The sequence below is a fragment of the Camelus ferus genome, chromosome 29 (assembly GCF_009834535.1).
Source record: "Camelus ferus isolate YT-003-E chromosome 29, BCGSAC_Cfer_1.0, whole genome shotgun sequence".
In the NCBI taxonomy this organism is placed as follows: Eukaryota; Metazoa; Chordata; class Mammalia; order Artiodactyla; family Camelidae; genus Camelus; species Camelus ferus.
The window spans coordinates 17492700-17514989 of record NC_045724.1 but is presented as its reverse complement, the minus strand read 5'-3'; the positions used below and the strand labels follow the sequence as shown (position 1 = coordinate 17514989).

The 22290-nt window shown below is 38.0% G+C and overlaps 1 protein-coding gene across 5 annotated transcripts in view; it reads right to left on the bottom strand.

The window, feature by feature from the left end:
* The window catches only part of ASCC1 (activating signal cointegrator 1 complex subunit 1), an 87770-nt gene that overhangs the window by 3290 nt on the left and 62190 nt on the right, over positions 1 to 22290 (bottom strand). For 3 of the 5 annotated variants that reach the window (XM_006181150.3, XM_032470189.1, XM_032470187.1), the window contains exons 10-11: positions 4745 to 4903; positions 2033 to 4550 (exon numbers count right to left, since the gene is read on the bottom strand). The exons of 1 other annotated variant lie outside the window; for it this stretch is intronic. In XM_006181150.3, coding sequence (XP_006181212.1) covers positions 4787 to 4903 — 117 coding nt within the window. In that variant the 3' untranslated portion in view covers positions 2033 to 4550; positions 4745 to 4786. Of the gene's footprint in view, positions 1 to 2032; positions 4551 to 4744; positions 4904 to 22290 lie in introns of those variants that run through there. One more of the 5 variants, XM_032470188.1, reaches the window with a different exon arrangement.

Here is a 22290-nt window from a genome sequence, read left to right as displayed (position 1 = left end):
ACTGGGCAGTCCCTGGGATCTCTTTAATGGTTCCAGACAGTTCTCGAGCTAAAGGTAAGTGCCACATCTGGTGGGCAATGTTGACAATCTCATCAAAAATTATTATTTCCATTGCACTTAATGTTTTTCTGTCTCTTGGTCATTCCTCAAGGGCTTTGATGATCAGGGCAGAGGCAGAAGGAACTTCCTCAGTCTGGCCCTATCTGTTCTCAATGTCAGTTTGAGTGTAATTCTCAGACCCTTCCAATCACTGGCTGCTAGGCAATACCATCACCAAACTTTCTTGCAGACAGACCCAGGGGGCTGATCTTGGGAACTAGGGGTGCAATGTTTCTTTGTGTGTCCAAATTTCCTCTTCCTGTAAGGACACCAGTCAGACTGGCTTAGGGCCCACCCTAAGAGCCTCAGCCTCACTTTAACTTAATCACCTCTTTAAAGGCCCCATCTCTAACCACATTTTGAGGTATTGGGGGGTTAGGGCTTAACATATGAATTCTCAGGGGACACAATTCAGCCCATAAAAGCAGGTGTAACTGGAAATAGCTAGTAAGAGCACAGAAGTACTGAGAGCAAACGGAATTAATCTCTAAAAACACGTATCTATAACCTAAACCTACCAACTTACAAAATTCTAGAAAACACAAAAATAAACAAACATAGTATTCCATTAACCATCAGTGTGATGATGTTACTATATGACACAGTCTCTGGAAAACTCCATTATACACTCAGGAGAGAATTAGAGTGAAAAAGGCAAGTTGTATCCTAATATTTTTATCAAAATAGTAGGACCTCACCTCTTCCGCAAAGGATATTAGGGACTCCCAAGTGTCCACAGACTACATTTTAAGAACAGATACAAGCTGTATAACCTCAGGCATATTTCTTAACCTTGTTAAACCTTAGTTTCTAAAATGAGGATAATGATAACACTAACTTAAGTGGGCTTGTAAAGATTTAATGAATTAATATACAAATAAATGACAAATGTGAGCATTCTGCTAACATTAGCTATTGTTATTTGTAAAAAAAAAACACCTAATGATATGATATATGTGCTTAAATATATTCAGAGTAACCTCTGGATGAGGGAATTTATTTTTTAAATATTTAAACTGAAGTATAAAATACACTCTAAAAAAGGCATAAAGTATAATGTGTATAAGCTTGATTTTTCACACAGTGAACTTATTTTAATCTTTGTTTAAGAGATCATTTTATTAACTGCAACAAAAAAGCTATAGGTAAACAACCACAAGAGCAGCCCTTTTCCTCACCTACAGATAGCATCCTTGGGCTTGGCCATCCATCTCCCTGTAGGCATCAAGAGAGAATCGGAGAGATGTTCCTTATCTTAATACCCCTCTAGTGCCATCAGGTTCCTTTTGCCTCCAGGAAAAAGGCACAGAGCAAAAGCAACGCTGAACCAACTTTTGTATCATTATGAAGCTGGATTCTCATCAGAATCCAGTTTAGTAAACTCTGGAGCTCACTTAAAAAATAGCCATGATCAGTAATGCTGATCATGTCTCTATGATAGGTATGAAGTTCATTTGGGGGTAAGTCATTGTGCCCCATCCAAAAAAAAAAAACATAAAAATTATTCTCCATAACAAAGTTCATTATATAACAACAAAGATCTTGTGTAATAATCGTGGTGAGACTTTTTTTTCCCTCCTCCGCTTAGAGATGTTGAGGGTGAAGTCAGTGACTCAAAAGCCAGCTGGAGCGATGTTAGGTGCAATTTAACGCGATTTCAGTGCAGAATGAGTTGCAAAGTGGTAGTACTAACAGAGACTGGATTATAAACACAGAAGCAAATCCTCCAACCTTTACTCCATTACAGTTTGGAGAGGAGGCCTAGAATCCTGAAAAATTCTTTTAGCCTCATCAAAAATTATTTGCTAATACTGTTGCTCTTTCTTAAAAGTTCTACATCAAAAACACCTGCTATGCCCCCTTCTACAACAGTAGTTAAAACTGTACTTTCTTTAGTTACAGTCTCAAAAATTTATCAACTGGCTTCTAGAAAGAAAATTTAAAACATAAAAATTTATTTTCAATTCTACCAATACCTACCCACTTACAAAATTCTACAAAACACAAAAATACACAAACACACACTCCATTAACCATCAGAGTGATGTTGTCACCATATCACGTAGCTGCTGGAAAACACGGTACAATCAGGAGAGAATGACAGTGAAAAAGCAAGTAACTTGTGAAAAACTACTTAACAATATGGTAAGGCCTTAAATGCATGGTTACCTTTAAATACTAAATAACACAATTTCCGATTCTGTTAAGCATTTAGTATTTGATATACAAAGTTACATTTTCCAAAGACAAAACTTTTTTTTTTTAATTTACTAAAAACACAAGTCATACCTCTGATACCCAAAAGAAGACATCTTTTCTTCCTGGCCAAGGCTGCCCAATGGCAGCTGTCAGAAAGAAACCAGTAAGCAAGAAGCAGCACCAAGATGAGACAAGGGCACTGGACTCCACAGCTGACTTCACTATTCAGTGCTATCCCTGGGAGCACTCATTCCCACACGCCATCTAACAATCAGCAGTGAGCAAGGCAAAAGCTCAACTTAAATAAATAATGAATATTCCCAGCAGAAAGCTCTTTTGGAAAAACCAACCCTGCAGGCACCAATATGTAAGTCCTGGGTGAATAATAGAGCTCTGCCAATGAGTAAGTGATGGCAGCACGGTATGCCAACACACACTGACTAAGGGGTCAAACTAAAACTGTATTATAACACTAAAAGAAAAACACAGTTACTTCAGAAATGCATTTATTCACAAATGATCTGTGCAATCACACTGAAAAACAAATCTCTGAGTGTCATACACAGTCCTTCCCATGTCGTGGCCTTAGTACACGGGGTTCTGAATCAGACTTCTCAAACAGACAGTAAGAATAGGAATGAAGGAGACAGAAAAAGAGAAAGAGGCCAAGGAAGCAGACAGGCTGTGAGGAAGGGAAGACAGAGGGGACAGTGGGCTGGAGCTGATGGGCAGGGCAAAGCTGTGCTGGGAGCCCCCCTCCCCACGCTGGCCTGCAGCAAGGAAGGAGTGCCCTCTGTGGCTGACACTCTCACAGCTCTGCTGATATTATTGCTTCAAATGCTGCTGCCCGGAGAAATAAACAGGAACAGAAAAGAGCTACAGTACTGCAAGTCCATCAGTGCCATGGGAAGGGGAGGGTTAGGGTAGGGTGAAAGAACAGGATACTAACAAACACAAAAGGTACCAACTTCAGAAGAAAAAGGACAGATCAAAGTAAAGGGTAAAAATTTTAACTTACTTTGTTAAAGATAAAATTCTGAGTAGTAAAGGAATTGAGAATGGGGTCTCAAAGAGATACTTGGACAGCCATGTTCATAGAGCACTATTCACAATAGCCAAGAGGTGGAAGGAACCCAGTTTCCCTCAATGGAAGACTGGATAAACAAATATGGTACATTGGGCCCTCTATATCCATGGTTCCATATCCACAGAGTCAACCAACTGCAGATCAAAAATATTCAGAAAAAAAATTTCGGAAAGTCACAAAAAGCAAAACTTGAATTTGTTGTGTGCCAGTAACTATTTACGTTGCATTTACACTGTATTTGGTATTATAAATAATTTAGAGATGATTTAAAGTATACAGGAGGAGGGGGAGGATATAGCTCAAGTGGTAGAGCAAGCATGCACGAGGTCCTGGGTTCAATCGCCAGTACTGCTATTAAACAAACAAACAAACAAACAAACAAACAAACATAATACCTCCTCCCTCCCGCCCCCCACAAAAAATAAAGTATATAGGAGGATATGCATAGGTTCTATGCAAATACTATGCCATTTTATATAAGGGACTTAACATCCAGATATGGAGGGAGGTCCTGGAAGCCAGGGAAACTGAGGGGTAACTGTATACACATACAGTGGAATATTATTCAGCCTTAAAGAGGAAGCCCAGTCACACACTACAACATGGATGCACCTTGAGGATATTATGCTAAGCAGAATAAGCCAGTCACAAAAAGACAAATACTGTATGATTCCACATATATGAGGTATCTCAAGTAGTCAAATCCACAGAAATAGAAAGCAGAATGGGAGTTAGCAAGGGCTTGGGGGAGAGGGGAAAGAAGAGTTGTTTAAGGGGATTTCAGATTTTTAAGATGAAAAGGCCCTGGAGATATTTCACAAGACAAATATACTTAACACTAGTGAACTGTACTCTAAAAAATGATTAAGAGGGTAAATTTTATGTTATCTGTTTTTTACCACAATAAAAAAAAAATTTTTGGGTAGTGATTAAAAGTTAAGAGTACAAGGAGAAAGGGAAAAATACAAACCTTCTAGAAACTGTAGACATTTGACCTAGGTACAGAGATTAATAAGATCACACATCTGTAATTCTAATTATTAATACAAAAGAGTTCAATGGTGGGGGCAAAATCAGTAGGTATAGAAGGAATAACGCGAATGTGAGCTCCAGTGGGCTTCAGAGGTACATTTCCGGAGAAGAGCTTTGGAAAGAAAGGCAGACCCTGTGAAAGATGAACACGCCAAAGGTTATAGGCATTAAGTTCTCCCCCTGTGCCCACAGCCATCTTGGCTGATTGTCTGATAACTGTGGACAACCATTAGACAGCATGGTGTCCTCAGGGAACCACCCAGGGAAGTTACCACCCAAATTTCCACATCCCTCCTTGGCAATTAAAATGATACTTTTCCTTAGCACCTTGTCAGGATGTTCAATTTCGAGTGCTTCCCGAGATCCACCTCAGGAGAAGTCAATCTGTCCACAGGAGGCATAGTTTCCAAAGCTGTCTACTGAGAACCTCTGAGAGATGTGAATTGAATTGAGCTTTAGGGTACCAAAGTAGAAGTTCTCAAAGAGCTGAAAAGGAAGAATAAAAACCCAGAATGAATATCCAAAGAATATCACAGATGAAAATATTAAATGTGAAAACACCACAATAATCCCAACAAAGTCCTGTGCTTTCTTGTCAGTATTTATTCTGAAAAAAGATCCTGGAGAGTGGGAATGGGAGTGGGAATGGGAGTGAGAACGGAACAGCAGCTCTTCTCTGATTAGTTGAATAGCCTCCTCTGACAAAACGCACTAGAGAAAGGAGTCTGAAAAGTCAATTCCAAAATGCATCTACTGAGCAGATATGATCAAGAACTTGTAACAAACATCCCAGGGCCATACCCTGATACACAGGACCTACCAAGGCTGCTCCTGTGACTTTCAGTGACTGACCAGGGAGGATGTTAGTTCTGTTACAGCCAGGATAAAATTTGATATAATACATTCCTCCACCTAGTCAACATTTATTAGAAACACTAACTAAAATAAACAGAAGATAAGGTTCCTGCCCTACAAATGATTCTGATAACCCACTGAGGAATACAGAACACTTACACACACCAAACAGCCAGAGGAACACTTCTACTGGATGATAAAACAAGTACAAATGATAATATTTATCAAAAACCTTTCATCAGGCTTTGGATTCAAGCCAGCATCCTAAAGTAAATGCTCTTTATTACAATTCTTATTTAAAAAGCTTTCAACTTTGTCAGAGGGAGGGATGAACCACACTCTGAGAAAGACCTATTCTGGTGATTAGCACATTTACAAGACAGAATCCAAAATGACATCAGAATTCATCCCAGAAAATTAAGCCACACTGCTTAGATAAGGAGTGTCAAAAGAGTAAAGGGCTGACCTTCTTCTGTTAAGATGCAAGAACTGCTCTTTTTTAAAATGTCAGTAAGATCCCGAGAAAGCCTTTCAATACACAAACCAGCAATGCTTGAACAGAACCTGAGGGTGAGACCTTTGCACATTAGCAAGAGACTGTCTTGTCTCTTCACTTATTTTTATACTATTTTTGCACCATGGACTCCAGCCACTGTCGCCTTTCCTCTTCCTGCAATTAATGGCCTAGCAAAATGCCTGAGGTTCATTAAAGGGTAACTTTATAAAGCCCAGTAAATATTGATTCTTCAATATGGCATCAACTTGACCCCAAAGATCTATTTAGAGGCTGTGCGCCGCATTGTCTTGTCTTTCAGAAAGGTGATCAGCTCTTGCCTGCACTGATTTACACAATTAACTTTTCTTCCTGGCTTTGGCAGCCTGTTCAAACCATATCCACCCTTTTGTGTAAAGAAATACAGCCTGAAATATTTATCGGCTAATCCCTTTGCTGAACATTAATTTGAGGTGAAAGTCACGTCGACAAAACTGACAGATTTATAGCTTTGCAAACTGAAGCCTTCTAGATACAAAAAGACATAACCAAAGGGCCAATAGAAGACAAAACAAAACTACAAGGGAACTGATAATACTTTCAACAGATTACTCTTCAGGGACTAGCAGCCTATGAATCCTCTACCTTCTTTTCTCTGTGCCTGTGTTTCCAAGTGGTGGAGACACCACAGCTAGGAGCTGGAAAGTGACTTACCTCCAACTTCACCTTGCCTTGTACTTATAACCCCCAGATGGCATGATTTGCTAGGAAGATTTCTCATGCTTTGAGGTTTAAAGCAAAGAGTAAACGGTGATAACGAAGTTAGCCGGGATGTGATTTCAATGCAGTAATTACAAAAATTAAGAGAGAAGACTGAAAACAAATTCTCATGCTCCCTTAAGGCAAAAGCAGCTGGCGGAAAACGTGAAGTCAGTCTAAACTTAGGCCAGGCACATGGGGCTGGGTAGCTATGGGGAGACGACACCACCCACTGCATGAAATCATGAGGGCAAAGACTCAACTGATGAACAAGTCAAAGTACCTCCCTTGTAAACCGTAAAGCACTATTGAAAATTACATACTTCTATGATGTTAATAACATCTCTCTGCTCTTCTTAACCTGTCCTTATTCTACCTTCATAGTTGCCATCTTCTTCCATACCTTCTGATAATGTCATAATCAAATGGATTTCTCATCCAAAGTCCCTACTGCAGTGTCAAGCCTCGTTTTAGCCTTTGTCTCTGTGTTCTTGTTCTGTGTGTTTATAATGATTCAGTAACAAATTTTTCATAGTTATTTTATTGTTTAGTCATTGTTGTATCTTTAATCCTAAGTCCTTCTTTTAGTTCTGCCAATTATTTCTAGTGACTCATTAAACTATAAGCTTTACAGAAGAAGGATCTTTTATGTTCTTCAAAGCTGAATGCTACTGTATGCTGTTACTGTACCTAGTAGACTGCATATGATCAATAAGTATTTGCTGGATAAAATAACAAAAATGAATGTTGTAGATGTCTGTGTACTTCATGTTGGAAAAAAAAAAACTATGATGTGGTCTTGTTTAGATGGATTTTAAAATCTTATTTATAGATTGACACCCAGGAATCCTTGAACAAGACTTACCTAAATGGTATTACCTTTAATCATATCTCAGTTGGAACTAGTTGTCAAGAAAGAATTTATAGGTAGTAATGGAAATTTTACATATTCCTTTACATTTCTATGTCTCTCTCATTTGTCAAAGCCTAGTCTAAGCTCACATTTCTGATCTGGAAGTCACTGAGCACCCGATGTTGTGCATTTTCATGTAAAGAGACGTATGACATGGTTCTGTCTCCCAGGCACTTGCCATCTGCTATGGGAGACGGGGCATGTGTCAGAACAGAAGTATGCTGATGACATGAGTGTGTGTATCTTATGAAAAGTTACTGTATTATGTATTCAATTTAAAAAGTTTACCTAAAATAATACAGGAGGAGAGGTACAGGCAATGAATAAATGCAGTGGGACGTAAGAAAACAAGAGACTTAGAGGGCTGAGGCATCTAGATAAATCACCTGGAAGAGACAAAAATAAGCTGGGCCTTGTAGCAAGTCTACGACTTAGTGGAGAGGAGGGAGGGCAGCATCAGGGGAGAAATGGGTATGGAGGGCCAGGCTGAGTAGACCAGGTTATACGTTTGGAGGGTTCTTAAAAAGAAGTGGTGAAAAAGACTAAGGCTACAGCCATAAGGAGGATGAGTCAGACTAAATGGGGCCCTGAGGGTCAGGTTCAGAAGTTAGACTACATTCTAGACCGGGGGTGGGGGAGCACTGAAAGCTTCTGAGTAGGTTGGTGGCCCAAGATGAGAACATGTTTTAGGGAAGTGAATCTGGGTGCGGTATACTGTGCAGACTGGAGAAAGGAACTCGAGAAGAAAGAAAAGGAGACAGGGTAACAGTTAAGTCATGAGACACTGAGTGTCTTAACTAAAACAGTAGTAGTGGGCTTGGAAAGACTGGAGCAGATGTGAACTACTATGAATGAAACACAAAACACACTCTGTGGTTTTCTAGATGAGAGGAAAGAGACAGGAAAAAAAAAAAGATGAATTTGTAGCACAGTTAAGTGTAAGTACATCACCATAAAAAAACTTTACAATTGTCTTTGTTTTTATTGAGTAGTAGTTCTTTATACATTATGGAAATGAACCCTCTGTCTGTGTGATGAACTGCAAATATATTTTCCCCCCAATTTGTCACTTGTCTTTTGACTTTGCTTTTGGTGGTTTTTACCGTGTCAATTTAAATTTTTATAAACTCAAACGTAACAGGAGATTTTTTTTTTTTAAAAAGTTACCCAATGCCAATATTGTTCTATATTAAAAGGTCAGAACACCAAATATATTACTATTGACAGCAATGCTAATAACATAAAGATCTTAACGGCCAAAGTTTACTGAGCAAGCATGTATGCCAGGCATGATACCTGGGGCTCCAGGACTGCCTCCTCACAGCCCCAAGAAGCAGATACTATTATTAATCCTCATTTTATCCTTGAACCTGAGGCTTAAAAGGCTAAAGTAACTTGCCCAAGAATACACAGAAAGCAAACAGTGAAAAATTGAAATTCATTACACTGGAAAAGAAAAAAAAATTAAGACTCAAACCCAGGTAGCCTAACTCTAGAGTCCGAGCTCTTGACAGCCTGCTCTCTCCGGCCTCTCCCAGTGGCCAATGCCCCTCCAAACACAGCCCTGTTGAGACCACGATGAGGAAGCCTGGCTCACAAAACCCCCAAAGATTGAAATGAACACATTTGTGCATGTGTTCTTCCTGCTTTCACCATCACCTCTTATCCTGGACCTGGTTAAAAAAAATTAGCTCTAGTTCAGCTAGAAGAATTTTAATTGAATTCTGGATGAAAATAAGCACACATCAACTAAATGGCTCCATTTAATTCCATACCTGAATGGAGAAGAGGAGAAAGCTCAAACTACAAGTTTAAAAAAAGAAAAAAGAAACCTGGTTGCTCTTTATAGCCTAAAGTAGTTTAAGAAGAGCAAAGTGGTCCATTGTTTAGAAAATAAAAGAGCTCACAGGAAAAATTTAAATTAAAAAAGAACCATGGCAAGGTATTTAAGTCGTGTTGAGATTTTTTTCTCCTCACTGTTGTTTTATAACAACTCCCTTGGGGATTTTGAAACCTAACCCACTTTCTTACCAAAAACATTTCTTTCTCTGACACGCACACATAGAGCCCTGTTGTGTTGGAACCCAGCATTTATCAAAGCTTGCTGTAAAGGAACAAAACAATGAACAGCTGCACAAAACTACAAATATTTGATAAGGAAATAAAAATAGAATTTAAGACTGCCAATATTTGTGATATCACTTGTAGGTAATATGTAGACTTGGACGATTTAAGAAGAAAATTTTAAACTCAAGTATAAGCATGACATTTGAAAACTGTTACGCGTATAGCTGCTGTCCTTCATTGATTACAGTTATCTTCAGAAAGTTAAACAAACTTTTCCTATCACCAAGTACAGAGACAAACATGGACCATCAAGATGAAAGGTTTCTGGTCAAAACCAAAGCTTCCCTGACAGAATCTCAAGACACAGATCCAACCATCCTGCTGTCCTCTCCTCACATGACCATTTAGTTTGTACACAGTTGTTTCCTGGGGAGAACCAGGAGGGACTATTGATTTCTGGCAGTGTTGTAGTACACACTGGAAGAAAACAAACAGCAAGAGTTAAGGGCTATTCTTAACCTGGTCATTTTTCCTTGCATTCATTTCAGACCTTCTACTCCTTCCTCCCAGGTCCTTTGACACAACCCTAAAAGACCAGATATAACTCCACATGTGACTAGGGTGCAAGGATGAGCCTGAACATCTCAGATAGAGGTGGGGAGGAGGGTGGAGGGGAACCTTCTCATATCTGTGACCTCAAGCTACAAAACTGAATGAGCGGCCAATCTTCAACAGCATAAGGACTAATGTGCTGGGGATCCCTGTCCATTTGGCTTCCCAAATAAGACTCCTTCTTGTTCTTCAATCTTAGACAAAGTAGTGGTCACTCTTTTCAAAGATCTCTCCTTTAAGAAAATCTATTTCTTGTGCTGGGTGGCCTCAGTGAACTACTTGTCAAAAAGAGGAAATGTAGTTGTGAAGTCCAACATAACAATTCAAAATATGGTAAGTCCTGATAAAAGAAATAAAAGCAAAAATAAACAAATAGGATCCACTTAAATTTAAAAGCTTTTGCACAGCAAAGGAAGCCACTGACAAAATGAAAAGACAACCTATGAATGGAAGAAAATATGTGCAAATGATATGACTGACATGGGGTTAATATCCTAAATATATATACAGTTTATATAACTCAATATAAAAAAAATCAAACAATTCAATTAAAAAATGGGCACAAGACCTCAATAGACATTTTTCTGAAGAAGACATACAGATAGCTAAAAGGCACATGCAAAGATTTTCAACACTGCTAATCATCAGAGACATGCAAATCAAAACAATGAGATACATCCTCACGCCTGTCAGAATGGCTATCGTCAAAAGGTCTACAAGTAAAAAACGTTGGTGAACACAACATTGTAAATCAACTATACTTCAATTAAAAAAAAAAAGGAAAAAAAATGTTGGTGAGAGTGTGGAGAAAAGGGAATCTTTGTATACTGCTGGTGACAATATAAACTGGTGCAGCCACTATGGAAAACAAAATGGAGGTTCCTCAAAAAACTAAAATTAAAACTACCATAAGATCCAGCTTTTCCACTTCTGGGTATATATCCAAAAAAAATCAAAAACACTAATTCAAGAAGATACATACACCTTGATATTCACAGCAGCACTATTTACATAATAGCCAAGATATGGAAGCAAACTAACTATTTATCAACAGATGAATGGATAAAGAAGATGGTGTATGTACACACACATATACACATAGAGGAATATTACTCTGCCATAAAAAAAGAATGGCATTATGTCATTTGCAACAATGTGGCTGAATCTAGAGTATTATGCTTAGTGAAATAAGTCAGACAGTAAAAGACAAATACCGTATGTTATCACTTATATGTAAAACCTAAAAAATAAGATGAATGTATAAAGTAAAAGGGAAACAGATTCACAGGTATAGAAAATAAACTAGTAGATACCAGTGAGGAGAAGGAAGGGAGGAGGGACAAGACAGGGGTATGGGAGTAAGAGACACAAAATACCATGTATAAAATAGATAAGCAACAAGAACATATCATACAGCATGGAGAATTTTAGCCATTATTTTGGAATAACTTTAAATGGAGTATAATCTATAAAAATATTGAATCATTCTGCTGTATACCTGAAACTATTGAAAATCAACTTCAATTTTTTAAAAATGTAAGTCCTATGAAATTTACAGTCATCCCTGGTATACATGAGTTAAACTAACCCTTAGAACATAATCTGATGCAACTGAAAATAAGTACTGGTGCTCAATTAATGCAAGTATTTAGAAGGATGCAGTGGGTCCTGTTCCCCACCACCGCCCAAGAAAGGATGCTTTCTATTGTTTTCCCGTATGGCAATTAGACTTTTGAAATCTAAAGTAAACAGGAATAGCAAATACACACTACTTTGAAGTTTTCCCAGTGTTTTTCTTCAATAATCTGTTTTACAAACTTCTATTTCTCACAATTACCCCCTGTTTACAGATGATAGTAACAATAATAACACTATTTTGTACTTAATAATAATGCTCACCCGCCCACCTCCCTACCAGAGATGGTATGAGGATGAATGGAAGAAAGTCTGACAGGCACTCTGAGTTCTTTGGGAAGGCACTCTCACAGGAAGCCTTGCTGAGGCTAAAAAACACCTTTCATCTCAGGATCTAAAAGTATCTCACAAAGCTCAGCTCATTAATAACCCTTCAGAAAATTGCCGTGATATAAACCAGAGCTCAGCTTTATTATCTCCATTTAAAAGACAAGAAACAGAGACAGACTAGGACCACTAACATTGTGATATAAGATTAAGAGTTTCTGCTTTGAGATTGCAAATGTTAACCACTATATATAAAAATAGATAAAAAACAAATTTCTTCTGTATAGCAAAGGGAACTATATTCAATATCTTATAACTTTTAATGAAAAAGAATATGAAAGCAAATATATGCATATATATTCATGACTGGGACACTATGCTGAACACCAGAAATTGACACATTATAACTGATTATACTTCAATTAAAAAAAAAGTTAAAAAAAAAAAAAAAAGTTCCTGGGACCAGGCATAGAACACAGGTTGGTATAAGGCCTTGTCCACAAGGCAGGGTGCATGTGCCTCACAATCTGAATAACAAATCTGTACCAAAAATGCCAAGTGGGGAAGAAGTTCCATCCTTGGGCTATGCAAATGCAATCAGACAGCAAAGTAAGGGTTCACTTGGTTTTGTGGCCAAGAAAGAGAAACAAGTAATGTGAAAAACTATAATCACAGCCCTTGGAAGATCCTAATTACAACAAACAAATAACGGCATATTTCAAAGCATTCTTCTGAAATTGGCCTCTAGGTACAAGATTGATAAGACTTTAGGTAGTAAACAGAAAGATACGGACACCAGACTAAAAATATAATAGATCTGAAAAACATCACAGCTCTTCATGTCATATTACTAATCTTAGAATTACGATCACAAGTAAGTTTTTTCCCCACCACAGATAAGTTCCGCTTGTTAAAATTCCCCACCCCTCCCCCCCAAAAAAGATTGAGTTTCTGCCAAGGTAGCAGGCAATTCAAATTCTCAAGCCCTCTTCTACCTTGCATTTTCTTCTGGCTACCTGAGCGATTACTCCTAAAGAGAGCAAATGTGGGAGATACGAAGAGACAGAAGGAAAATGGAGATCCAATGCATCCAGAGGTCAAAAATACCTTCCATCTACTTAAAAAAATTCATATAGGCTGCACTCACATGGATTCTTTCTAAACATCATCACAAAAGAACAAAATGGGGCCTAGTCACACCAAGGCAGGCCATGTCACTCTACACAAACACACACACTTCATCTGGAAACCAAAGATAGAAACTTCTTTTCTATTGAAGAAAAGAGGTTAAAACAGTCCTTAGGGCAAACTCTCTTCCTCAATTTCTCCATTCTTAAACAGGGACAATACCTTACAGGATACTCAGCAGTCACAGGAAGATAAATTATAAGATGGAATTTTGAGCTCTATTAATAGCTGTTGCTCACTGACTGTAACCTCCAATGCATCATTAAAGGACAAAAAGCAGCTTCCTTAAAAGAAAAAAGAAAAGGTCTACTAGAAACTCTGATAGCTACCAGTCTCTGCAGTCATCATCTGGTCTCATAGGACTATAATATTTTTAAAGACCAGAATAGAAACATCTACTTCAGAATAAAAGGCAATGTAGTTGTTAGGTGGTTACTATCCTAGAGACATCTCCAAACACAGCCCTAACTCTGCCTGAGATCACATTCAATTTGAAACCTCAAACTGCAGGGATCAGTGGTGAGAGAGCCAATAATAGCTAATAATAGCCAATAAAAAGAGGACATAATGTACTTCCAGAAGGCTGGGGGCACCTCAGATCCAAGAAGCAAGTCAAGGCCAGTCTGTGGGAGGAGTAATTCTTATCATCAGTTGTCTCTAAAAGGAAAGCAGCAAGAAGGATGTAAAGCAGTGAGCTATGATTTCTCTACCTATCAAGATGTCACTCCTGCTTTGCACATCTCTGTTAAAGCAGTACCAAAAAGCTTGCATGTAGCCAGAGCCCAAATCCCACCTCCACTGACTGAAATAGCAAAGGAACATTATCAGGCTCCTTGCACAGAATGGGAACGTGAACTTCCCTCATTGATTCTGTTCTCCCAAACCACCTGCCTGTCTTGGCTGCAGCAAGCATAAGCGATGTTATCGGCTTGACCTAAGGAGGAGCCAGGCAGAAAGAAGCCAGACAAACAGCCAGGGAATGAAGGCTTTAAAATTTCCTTCAAATAATTACTCAGGGTTGCACTTTTGGATGTCTGGCCTGCACCTCACTGCTGACATAAAGATTATCAAGTTTAAGATTCTGGTGGTAAGGCCAAATGACCTACTAGAGAGTGAATTAAAACCGCTATATACAAACAGGATGCCAGGCATTCTGCTGAGCACCTCAATACTCAGAATGCCAAGGGACTTCCCCTCCCTGCAGAGCCTTTCAATTTTAAAAGGTAGCAAGAAAAAAATGTGAGGTGGAGGTAGGAGGCAGGAAGAGAGAAGAGGCCGTACTGACACGGCTGAAGAAGCCAGACTTCATCTTGGCACACAGCAGCATGCTCTGCCCAGCTGGCCGGTTTCCACAGCAGCATGCAGAATTAGCATCAGTGATGGGCCGCTGGGAGTTTAGTTTGCTGCAAAATCTCTTCCAGAGCAAGCCCTGCCTTGAGGCATGGATATTACTGCTTCAACAGGACAAAACTGCCCCAGGTGGCTGCTGGCAAGCAGGGACTCTTCAATGCCCTAAGAAAGGCAGGTGCCCTCTCAGGACTAATAATGCTTCTGCAGATAAATTCTTTCCTTCAGAAGAAGGCTGCTTAATGCTCATTCACATCTGTTACCACTCCTACTTTCAGTTTGGTCATCTTCCCTCAGAGATTATTCACAACTGTCCTTCAAACAATAGCAGAAGGTAAGTGTTTGATCTTTGTATCACAGGTGAGAAATGAAGTGTCAAGTCAGCAGAAAGGAATCCCTGAACGGGAGCACTGGGGTCAGCAGCAGGGATGATTTCTGCTCAGCCTGGGGGTCTCCAGGCAAGTGACTTTAGGGAGGCCGGGCACAAAGCAAGAAGGGAGAAAACAAGGTCAAACGGCGCAGCCGTCTCCATTCCCGCTTTTCCAGCAGGAGAACAGCAACCAGAAGCTGAAGAGCAAATGAGATGCCCCTTGGCAACATCAGAGTATACACACGCATAAAGAAAATTTCTTTACAAGAAAAATAGCTGGGTTTGAAATGCTTCCTTGGAAGATGAGAGGCTGCCACATGTTATCTTGGAGTTTCAACTAAGACATCTGATCTTATTAGACAATGAGATGTGAAGTACTTTGTCCTCCGTCAGGACCATAGGAAACCTGCCTCAGTAGCACCGCGGGAGCCCTTATCTATTATGACACACACTGACTTGTCTATAGTCCAGTCCAGATGGCCCCCTTACCCTCTGCAAAGGTGTGGGCTAAATGTCAAATAAGCAAAAGGCCTTAGAAGAGGGAGCTGCAAGACCTCTACAATTCAAAAAACTGGTACCAATGTTTTAACCTACAGCTGGGAGAATAAACTTTGAATTGGCATTCTGATTGACTTACATCCTGTTTTTCTAACTTTTATTTTGTAATAATAATGTTCACATGTGAGCACTAATTCTAAAATTGATTCACCACTGTGATATGGGAATCAGGACATTATTTCTTAAGAAGTCACCACAGTTTCATGGCACTGTGAACTTCACTCTCATTTCTTTTATCACTTTCCACAGTGTCCTCTAATATTTGGAATAACACTTAGACACTGTTGGCACCAAGCCACCTAACAACCTAACATGGTTTAATTTGGTCTGATCTCTAAACAATACGCTGTCTCAAAAGAAGACAGTGCCCTGTCACCATCTCTGGGTACAGATTTATTTTCGGCTACTGGTATGTTTACACTGTAGCTAAAAAACCGCAATGGAATATATACATACAGTGGAATATTATTCAGTCTTAAAAAGAAACTAAATCCTGATACGGGCTACAACATGGATGAAACCTGGAAACATTATGTAATTGAAATAAGCCAGAAACAAAGACAAACATTGTATAATTCCACTTATATGACGTACATATAGGAGCCAAATTCACAGAGACAGAAAGCAGAATAATGGTTGCCAAGGGCAGAGGGGAGGAGGGAATGAAGAGTTATTGTTTGATGGGTACAGAGTTCCAATTTGGGATGATGAAGAAGTCGTGGAGATGGATGGTGGTGATGGTTATACAACAACGTGAATGTGCTTATTAATGCCATTGAATTACACACTTAGTTGGTTAAAATGGTAAATCTTATGTATATTTTATCGCAATTTAAAAAAACCACAATGAACCCAAGGGAATCATAACCCAATTCACTTCCTTTGTGAACTACACCGAAAATGATACACTAGACCCCTAGCAATAAATACATAAAAAGATAAATATTTCCCACAATAGGAACAGGTACCCTGTTCAAAAAGTTCAAAGGAATGGGATTAGAGGGACTAAACAATGACTATTTACCCCCACCCCATCCCCCCAACAAAGACACCAATGTGTAGCTTAGTGTTTTATATTTTGTAGGTATTCAATATTTACTTTTCATCCTGATAAGAACTAGAAGTAATTTTAAGGAAAGTAATTTTAATCTCTTAATTCCTTTTACTCTCATTGTCTGTGCCAAATCACGACCCATTTCTTGTCATTGTGTAGGTTAGACCCTTCCAAACCCATCATTCCCTACCTGAGCCAAGACAACGCATTAAGTACTCCAGTACCACTGCAAAGATGAAGAACCAATAAACATAAACTCAAAAGAGGGTGAAGGGAGGCAAAAACATCTTGCATGAAGAGACAGCAACAGACCAGAGAAGGTGCATCTTTTAGGATTGTTAGCTCTGTTAAAAATCAGCCAAGTAGGTTTTCCGGTTTCATTTTAATGATGATTTTGCCTCACTGACAGTCACATCTTAGGTTGCCCTCATTAGTGTTTTAAGACTTTACTTTCCAGGCAAAGTGACACATAAAACAAATTCAGAGGATAAGTTTTGGTGAATACTGCTTGGATTTGAATCATTCCTCTGCCCCCAAGCCCAACCCAATAATCTAAAACAAGAATGTACAAAACCAAATTGAAGCAAACTACATTTTTCTTTATATATCTGATGCTGTAAGAAACTGCCCAATCACCTGTCAGAAGTCTTTCACATTTTTTAACATATAATACATTATTTCTATTACTAGCAAAATATGAAAAGCCCCTAATGATTTCTTGCATCTCCCATTTACACAAGTCTTATTTTATAATCATCAGGAATGGAGGTGGAGCCATATTTTATCACTAACAGTGCAGAGCAACAGTGGCCATATTTTGGCAAGATGTCTTGTCACAGGTTCCTCCCTAAATGCCACACTTTTCTGATATTCATACTAATTATAAAATTAGAATGATTACCCACAAGCTCACTGGTCTTTATCTTTCATTCAATACTTTTTAATTAATACATTCTGTAATAAGGCATAAATGAAAATGCAAAAAAAAAAATCACTGTTCATGTTTCAAGTTAACGAGAGCACACAACACAGAAACACAAAATTAGTTTTGGATGTATTTTTAAATAAAAGGAATTTAAGTGTAAATTCAAGTTCATTATTATCCTTATCAGCTGTACCTTGCTATGTGAAGTAATAAAGTTGCAATCAAATTTAATTGCAAAATGAGCTTCACATACTAATGGAGGACTGTGAGGTATAAGCTACAGGTATATTTGACTTGAGGCTCTCTTGAATTCAGTAAACTTATTTTTAAAATGAAGTAAACATTTGCTAGAAAAGAGTTCTGTAAGCAGAAATTCAATAGGACTGACTGCTGTTAATGACATGACATTAGTTACGTCTATGACATAACCAATACATCTCTAGGGTCTAATAAATATGAGCATCATATCTAGCCATAAAGCAGGAAGCTGCACTGGGTGAAATAAGAGAAAATTAAACTAAACACTACTCTTTAAGACAGGGGTCAGCAAACTTTTCCCATAAAGGGTCAGGTGGCCATGCGGTGTCTGTCACAACTACCTAACTTCGATAGTGCAAAAGCAGTCAGAGGGCCACACACACAGGTGACAGGCCAAATTTGGTCTTTAGAAAAGAGCTTGCCAGCTCCTGCTCTGAGAGTTTACAATCTCAAGTACAGGGCAAAAAATATCCCCTAGGGCAAACAAAGTCTTTTTTTTCTTCTCCTCTTCCAAAATCTGATTTCTAAAGGAAACAGTTTTAGCGAGCCAATCCAGAAAAGCTTCCCAAGTGTCTGCCAAGTGCAAGAGATACCACTAAGCGGTGAGGGGCACGTGACCCATCTCTGCACAAAGTAAGGAGAGGAGGGGAGGTATGGAGAGGCGGAAGCACACCATCGACTTGGGACAGTCCTCACCACTGTGGAGTTTTCATCACTGTGGAGGAGTTAACACCTGTATCAGACTTTGAAGAATAAGTAGGATTTGGATAGAATAAGACTGCAGTGAAAGAAAAAGACAGATAAGGACAAATCCTTAAGAAGTGGCTATATCAGGCAGTGAATTTTTAAAAAAGAAAAAAGTAGATACAGAAGCAGGGAAAAAGAACCAGGAAAGCCAACTGCCACTGAAGCCAAGAGACAAGAACATTTGAAGGAGAAATGGGCTTAAAACGCTCAATGTGGTTACTAGGGAAAAAATAAAAGTAGGTCAAGGCACTGACTAAACAAGGGGTATCTGTGACTTTTTACAATGATGTTTCAGTATAATGGTAAGAGGTGAGAGATAGGTTTCATGGAATTAAATAGGAAACAGTTTGAAAGGGATCCTGGTAGGAAGAATGGCTTTACAGAGAAATGGACTCATTCTTTAAACAAAACAAAACAAAACAAAACAAAACAAAACAAAACAAAACAAAACAAAAACATTCTAGTGAAAGATGCAGCTACCTTATTAGTAGCTTGCTTGAATATAAAACAGCCTCATCAGGAAGTTGTTCATTACAGTAAATTCTTATTTCCTTTGAAATCAAATGGCCCAAATTTTGTGGTTAAGATTGGGAATTGATAAAAGTTGTATCTATTCTAAACACTGGAACAAAACACAGGCAAGACTTCAACAAACTTTTCTGGAAGGTGGTTATTGAAAAAAATAACAAAACCCACAACCATAACAAATGGTTAGTGTCCTATTACCCTCCCACGTGCATGTCTGTCTTTTCTTTTATATTTTTTTAATTAAACAATTTTTTTATGTTGACATACTTCCAGACTTACTGAAAAGTTACAAAAATAGTAAGAGAATTTCTGGATACCTTTTATCCTTCTTTTTTTTAATAACCTACTTTAAGAAAAGCGTTCTTTAGCTGAATTTCTGTTTTTTGTTCTTTGTAATGTGGATACTGCCAACAAGCTCTGGCCATTCAGTTTAAAAAGTGCTGGGTCCCAAGTAGTTTAGATAATGTTGTCCATGATTCAGTCACAACTTGTAACAAACAGAAGTGCAATATAAGGTCACTCAACAAAACTCCTGTTCGGAATTCATTTGAATTCTTTAATCTGTAGATTGATGTCTTTCATCAGTTCTGGCCCATTCTCTCTCTCCCCTCCTTCTGGGACTCCAATTAATGTATAACAATCTTCTCACTCTATCCTATATGTCACTTATTCTCTCATCTGTAATTTTTACCTTTCATCTCTATCCATGCAACATACTGGATAATTTCTTCTGACAACTTCCAGTTCACTATTTCCCTCTGCAGCTATATCTAATTTGCTGCTAAATCCATCCACTGAGTTCTTGAGATTGGTTACTGCATTTTATAGTTGTAGCATTTCTACTTGGTTCTTTTCCAAAACTGCTACATGGTTTTTTCTTTGCAATAGTTCCCAACTACCTGATTTTAAAAAGTTGTTTTTAGCCTAAATCTGCTAATTCTAGTATTTCATGTCATTATGAGTTCTGGACGTCTATTTGCTATAAGCAAACAGAATGGTTTTCTTAAGTACCTAGCTATCTTTGTGTACTGGCTATTTGGGGGGCAAAAGTTTCTTGGAAGAATATTTTTAAGGCAGGGGGTGATGGAACTTTCTTCCAGAGAGAATTTTTCTTTGCTATTGCCAAGTGTCTGGAAACACCACTAGTCCAGAGACTCTTTCATTCAAGTTCAAGACTCCAAGGTCTTATTCTCCTTTTCAAACCCTAATAGTTAATTTTTGCCCAGGGATCCTCTTTGTCAGATTTTCTCCTCATATTTTCTGTCTCTCCATTTTTTGCCAGAGATTTCCTTGACTCTACCTTCCAATCCTTAATTAAATACACATATGTGTGAGTGTATGTTATTTCTATGGACTCTCACAGAAACATTTTCCACAACATCTTGTTTTAATTTTGAGTAAATTCTTCAGAAAGTTGTACATTTGTTTCTCTAACAAGCTGCCTATTTTATATGATTGTCAAGAATGATGTGACTGCTTCCAGTGCTATGGATAAAAGCTATTACAAAATATTAGTATGTCCAAGTGAACTGAATTTAATAAGTGTCAACAGTGTATAAGCATAAATAGCTTAAAGAGAAAGTGACATCTGCTTAGTGATTGTACTTAAAATTAATCAAGTCACAGAAATATCAGGTAATAAAAAGGACACCTAGCTACAGTAGTAATGAGAGATAGCAACTTTATTCTACATTCAATTTGCTGTTATTTATACTGATACAATAGTGCAATGGAACATTTAGTGACAGATTTCCATCGCTTCTCGGCCTTTTGTCTAAGATCAAGTGTAGTGATAGATTTCCAAGGGAAGGCTTTCAGAAAAAGTTGAGTTAAAAAAAAAAATTCTAAAGAACCATGTGACTAAGAAGTAATTTTCAAGAATAGTATGTAAAATGGCTTAATAATGAACTGGATAATAAAAAACACAATATTTTCTTCCTTAGAAATATATACTTTCTAAATGCTAGTCTTTCTTTGTAGTCATTAATATCTTTTTTTAAGTTACTATCTAGTTCTCAATCTCATCTCTCTTCCCTTGAAAAAATAAAAATGAATTAATCTTTTCAATATTCTTCTAATACTCTGAAACAAAGTAATCATTGAAAACAAGCCTCTTCACTAACAATATTTAAAAATTTAATCATGCCTTTGTTACCTTAGGATGACAGACCAAAGAGTTGGCCAGGGAGGGACATGTGAGGCATGTTCTGCTTTTTGACCTTAGTAGTAGCTACACTATTCACTTTATGATTATTTGTTAAACAGTACATATATGTTTTGTGCACTTTTACCAAAAAGAATAAATAGCATGTATTTTTAAACAGCTTCCTTTATGGAAACTTCTCTAAGTAAAGCAAACTAAATAAAACTCTCATTTAAATATATTCATTCTAACTGTCCTTTTAAAGACTTTAAGGGGCAGAGATGGAACAGAAGCAAAAATGAATGAAACACTTGAGTTACTCTCATTTACATCTTTCAAGAAAAGTCTCAATGTAACCAGATTTAAAACATAATTTCAAATAAAATATCAGTAAATATTAATACAGTTAGTCTAATACTGCCAATTCCCTCTTTCTCTAAATTTAAATATTGTTATATATAAAAATGGAAAAGGCACAAACTCGTCTTCTTTTTAGTTGGTTTATATGTTCCAGAATTTTTAAGTATCTAAAGAAATGGCACTTTGACAGTGTCCTTTGGTTTTGGACCTATAATATCTTCTATTTCTTCTCAAATATCTTACTGAGCTTCTATTTGTACCAAATCATCTCCTCTGGAGGGTACAACCTAGGGCTCTAGTATCTCCTCTTCACTTTGCAGTTAGAAGCCATGCTTTTAAACAGTTAGACTGTACCTCTGTTCAATCTGCTGAGAGCACCATCTTGGAATACTGATTCAACCTCATAAGGCCATTTCATAAGTCCCCCAAACAAATTGACATTAAGACTGCTTCTCGCTCCAGAAGCTGGCAGTTAATGACCATTCTACTTCTAGCTAGCAAGGGAGCAGGTATTTCCTTGCAGTACATCTTTAGGTCAGCATGATTTCTCCATTTACAAGTTTATCACTGTGTTACAGATAAACAAATTGCATCTTTGCTCCTGTCTCTTAGGTGAGAAACAAACTGTCTGACGTGACACTATCCTTTTAATTTGGCCAAAGTCTTCTTCACTCATACATTCTCCTTGCAGAGCTATCTGTCAGTCTTCCATGAAAAACTGCCATAACTAAATA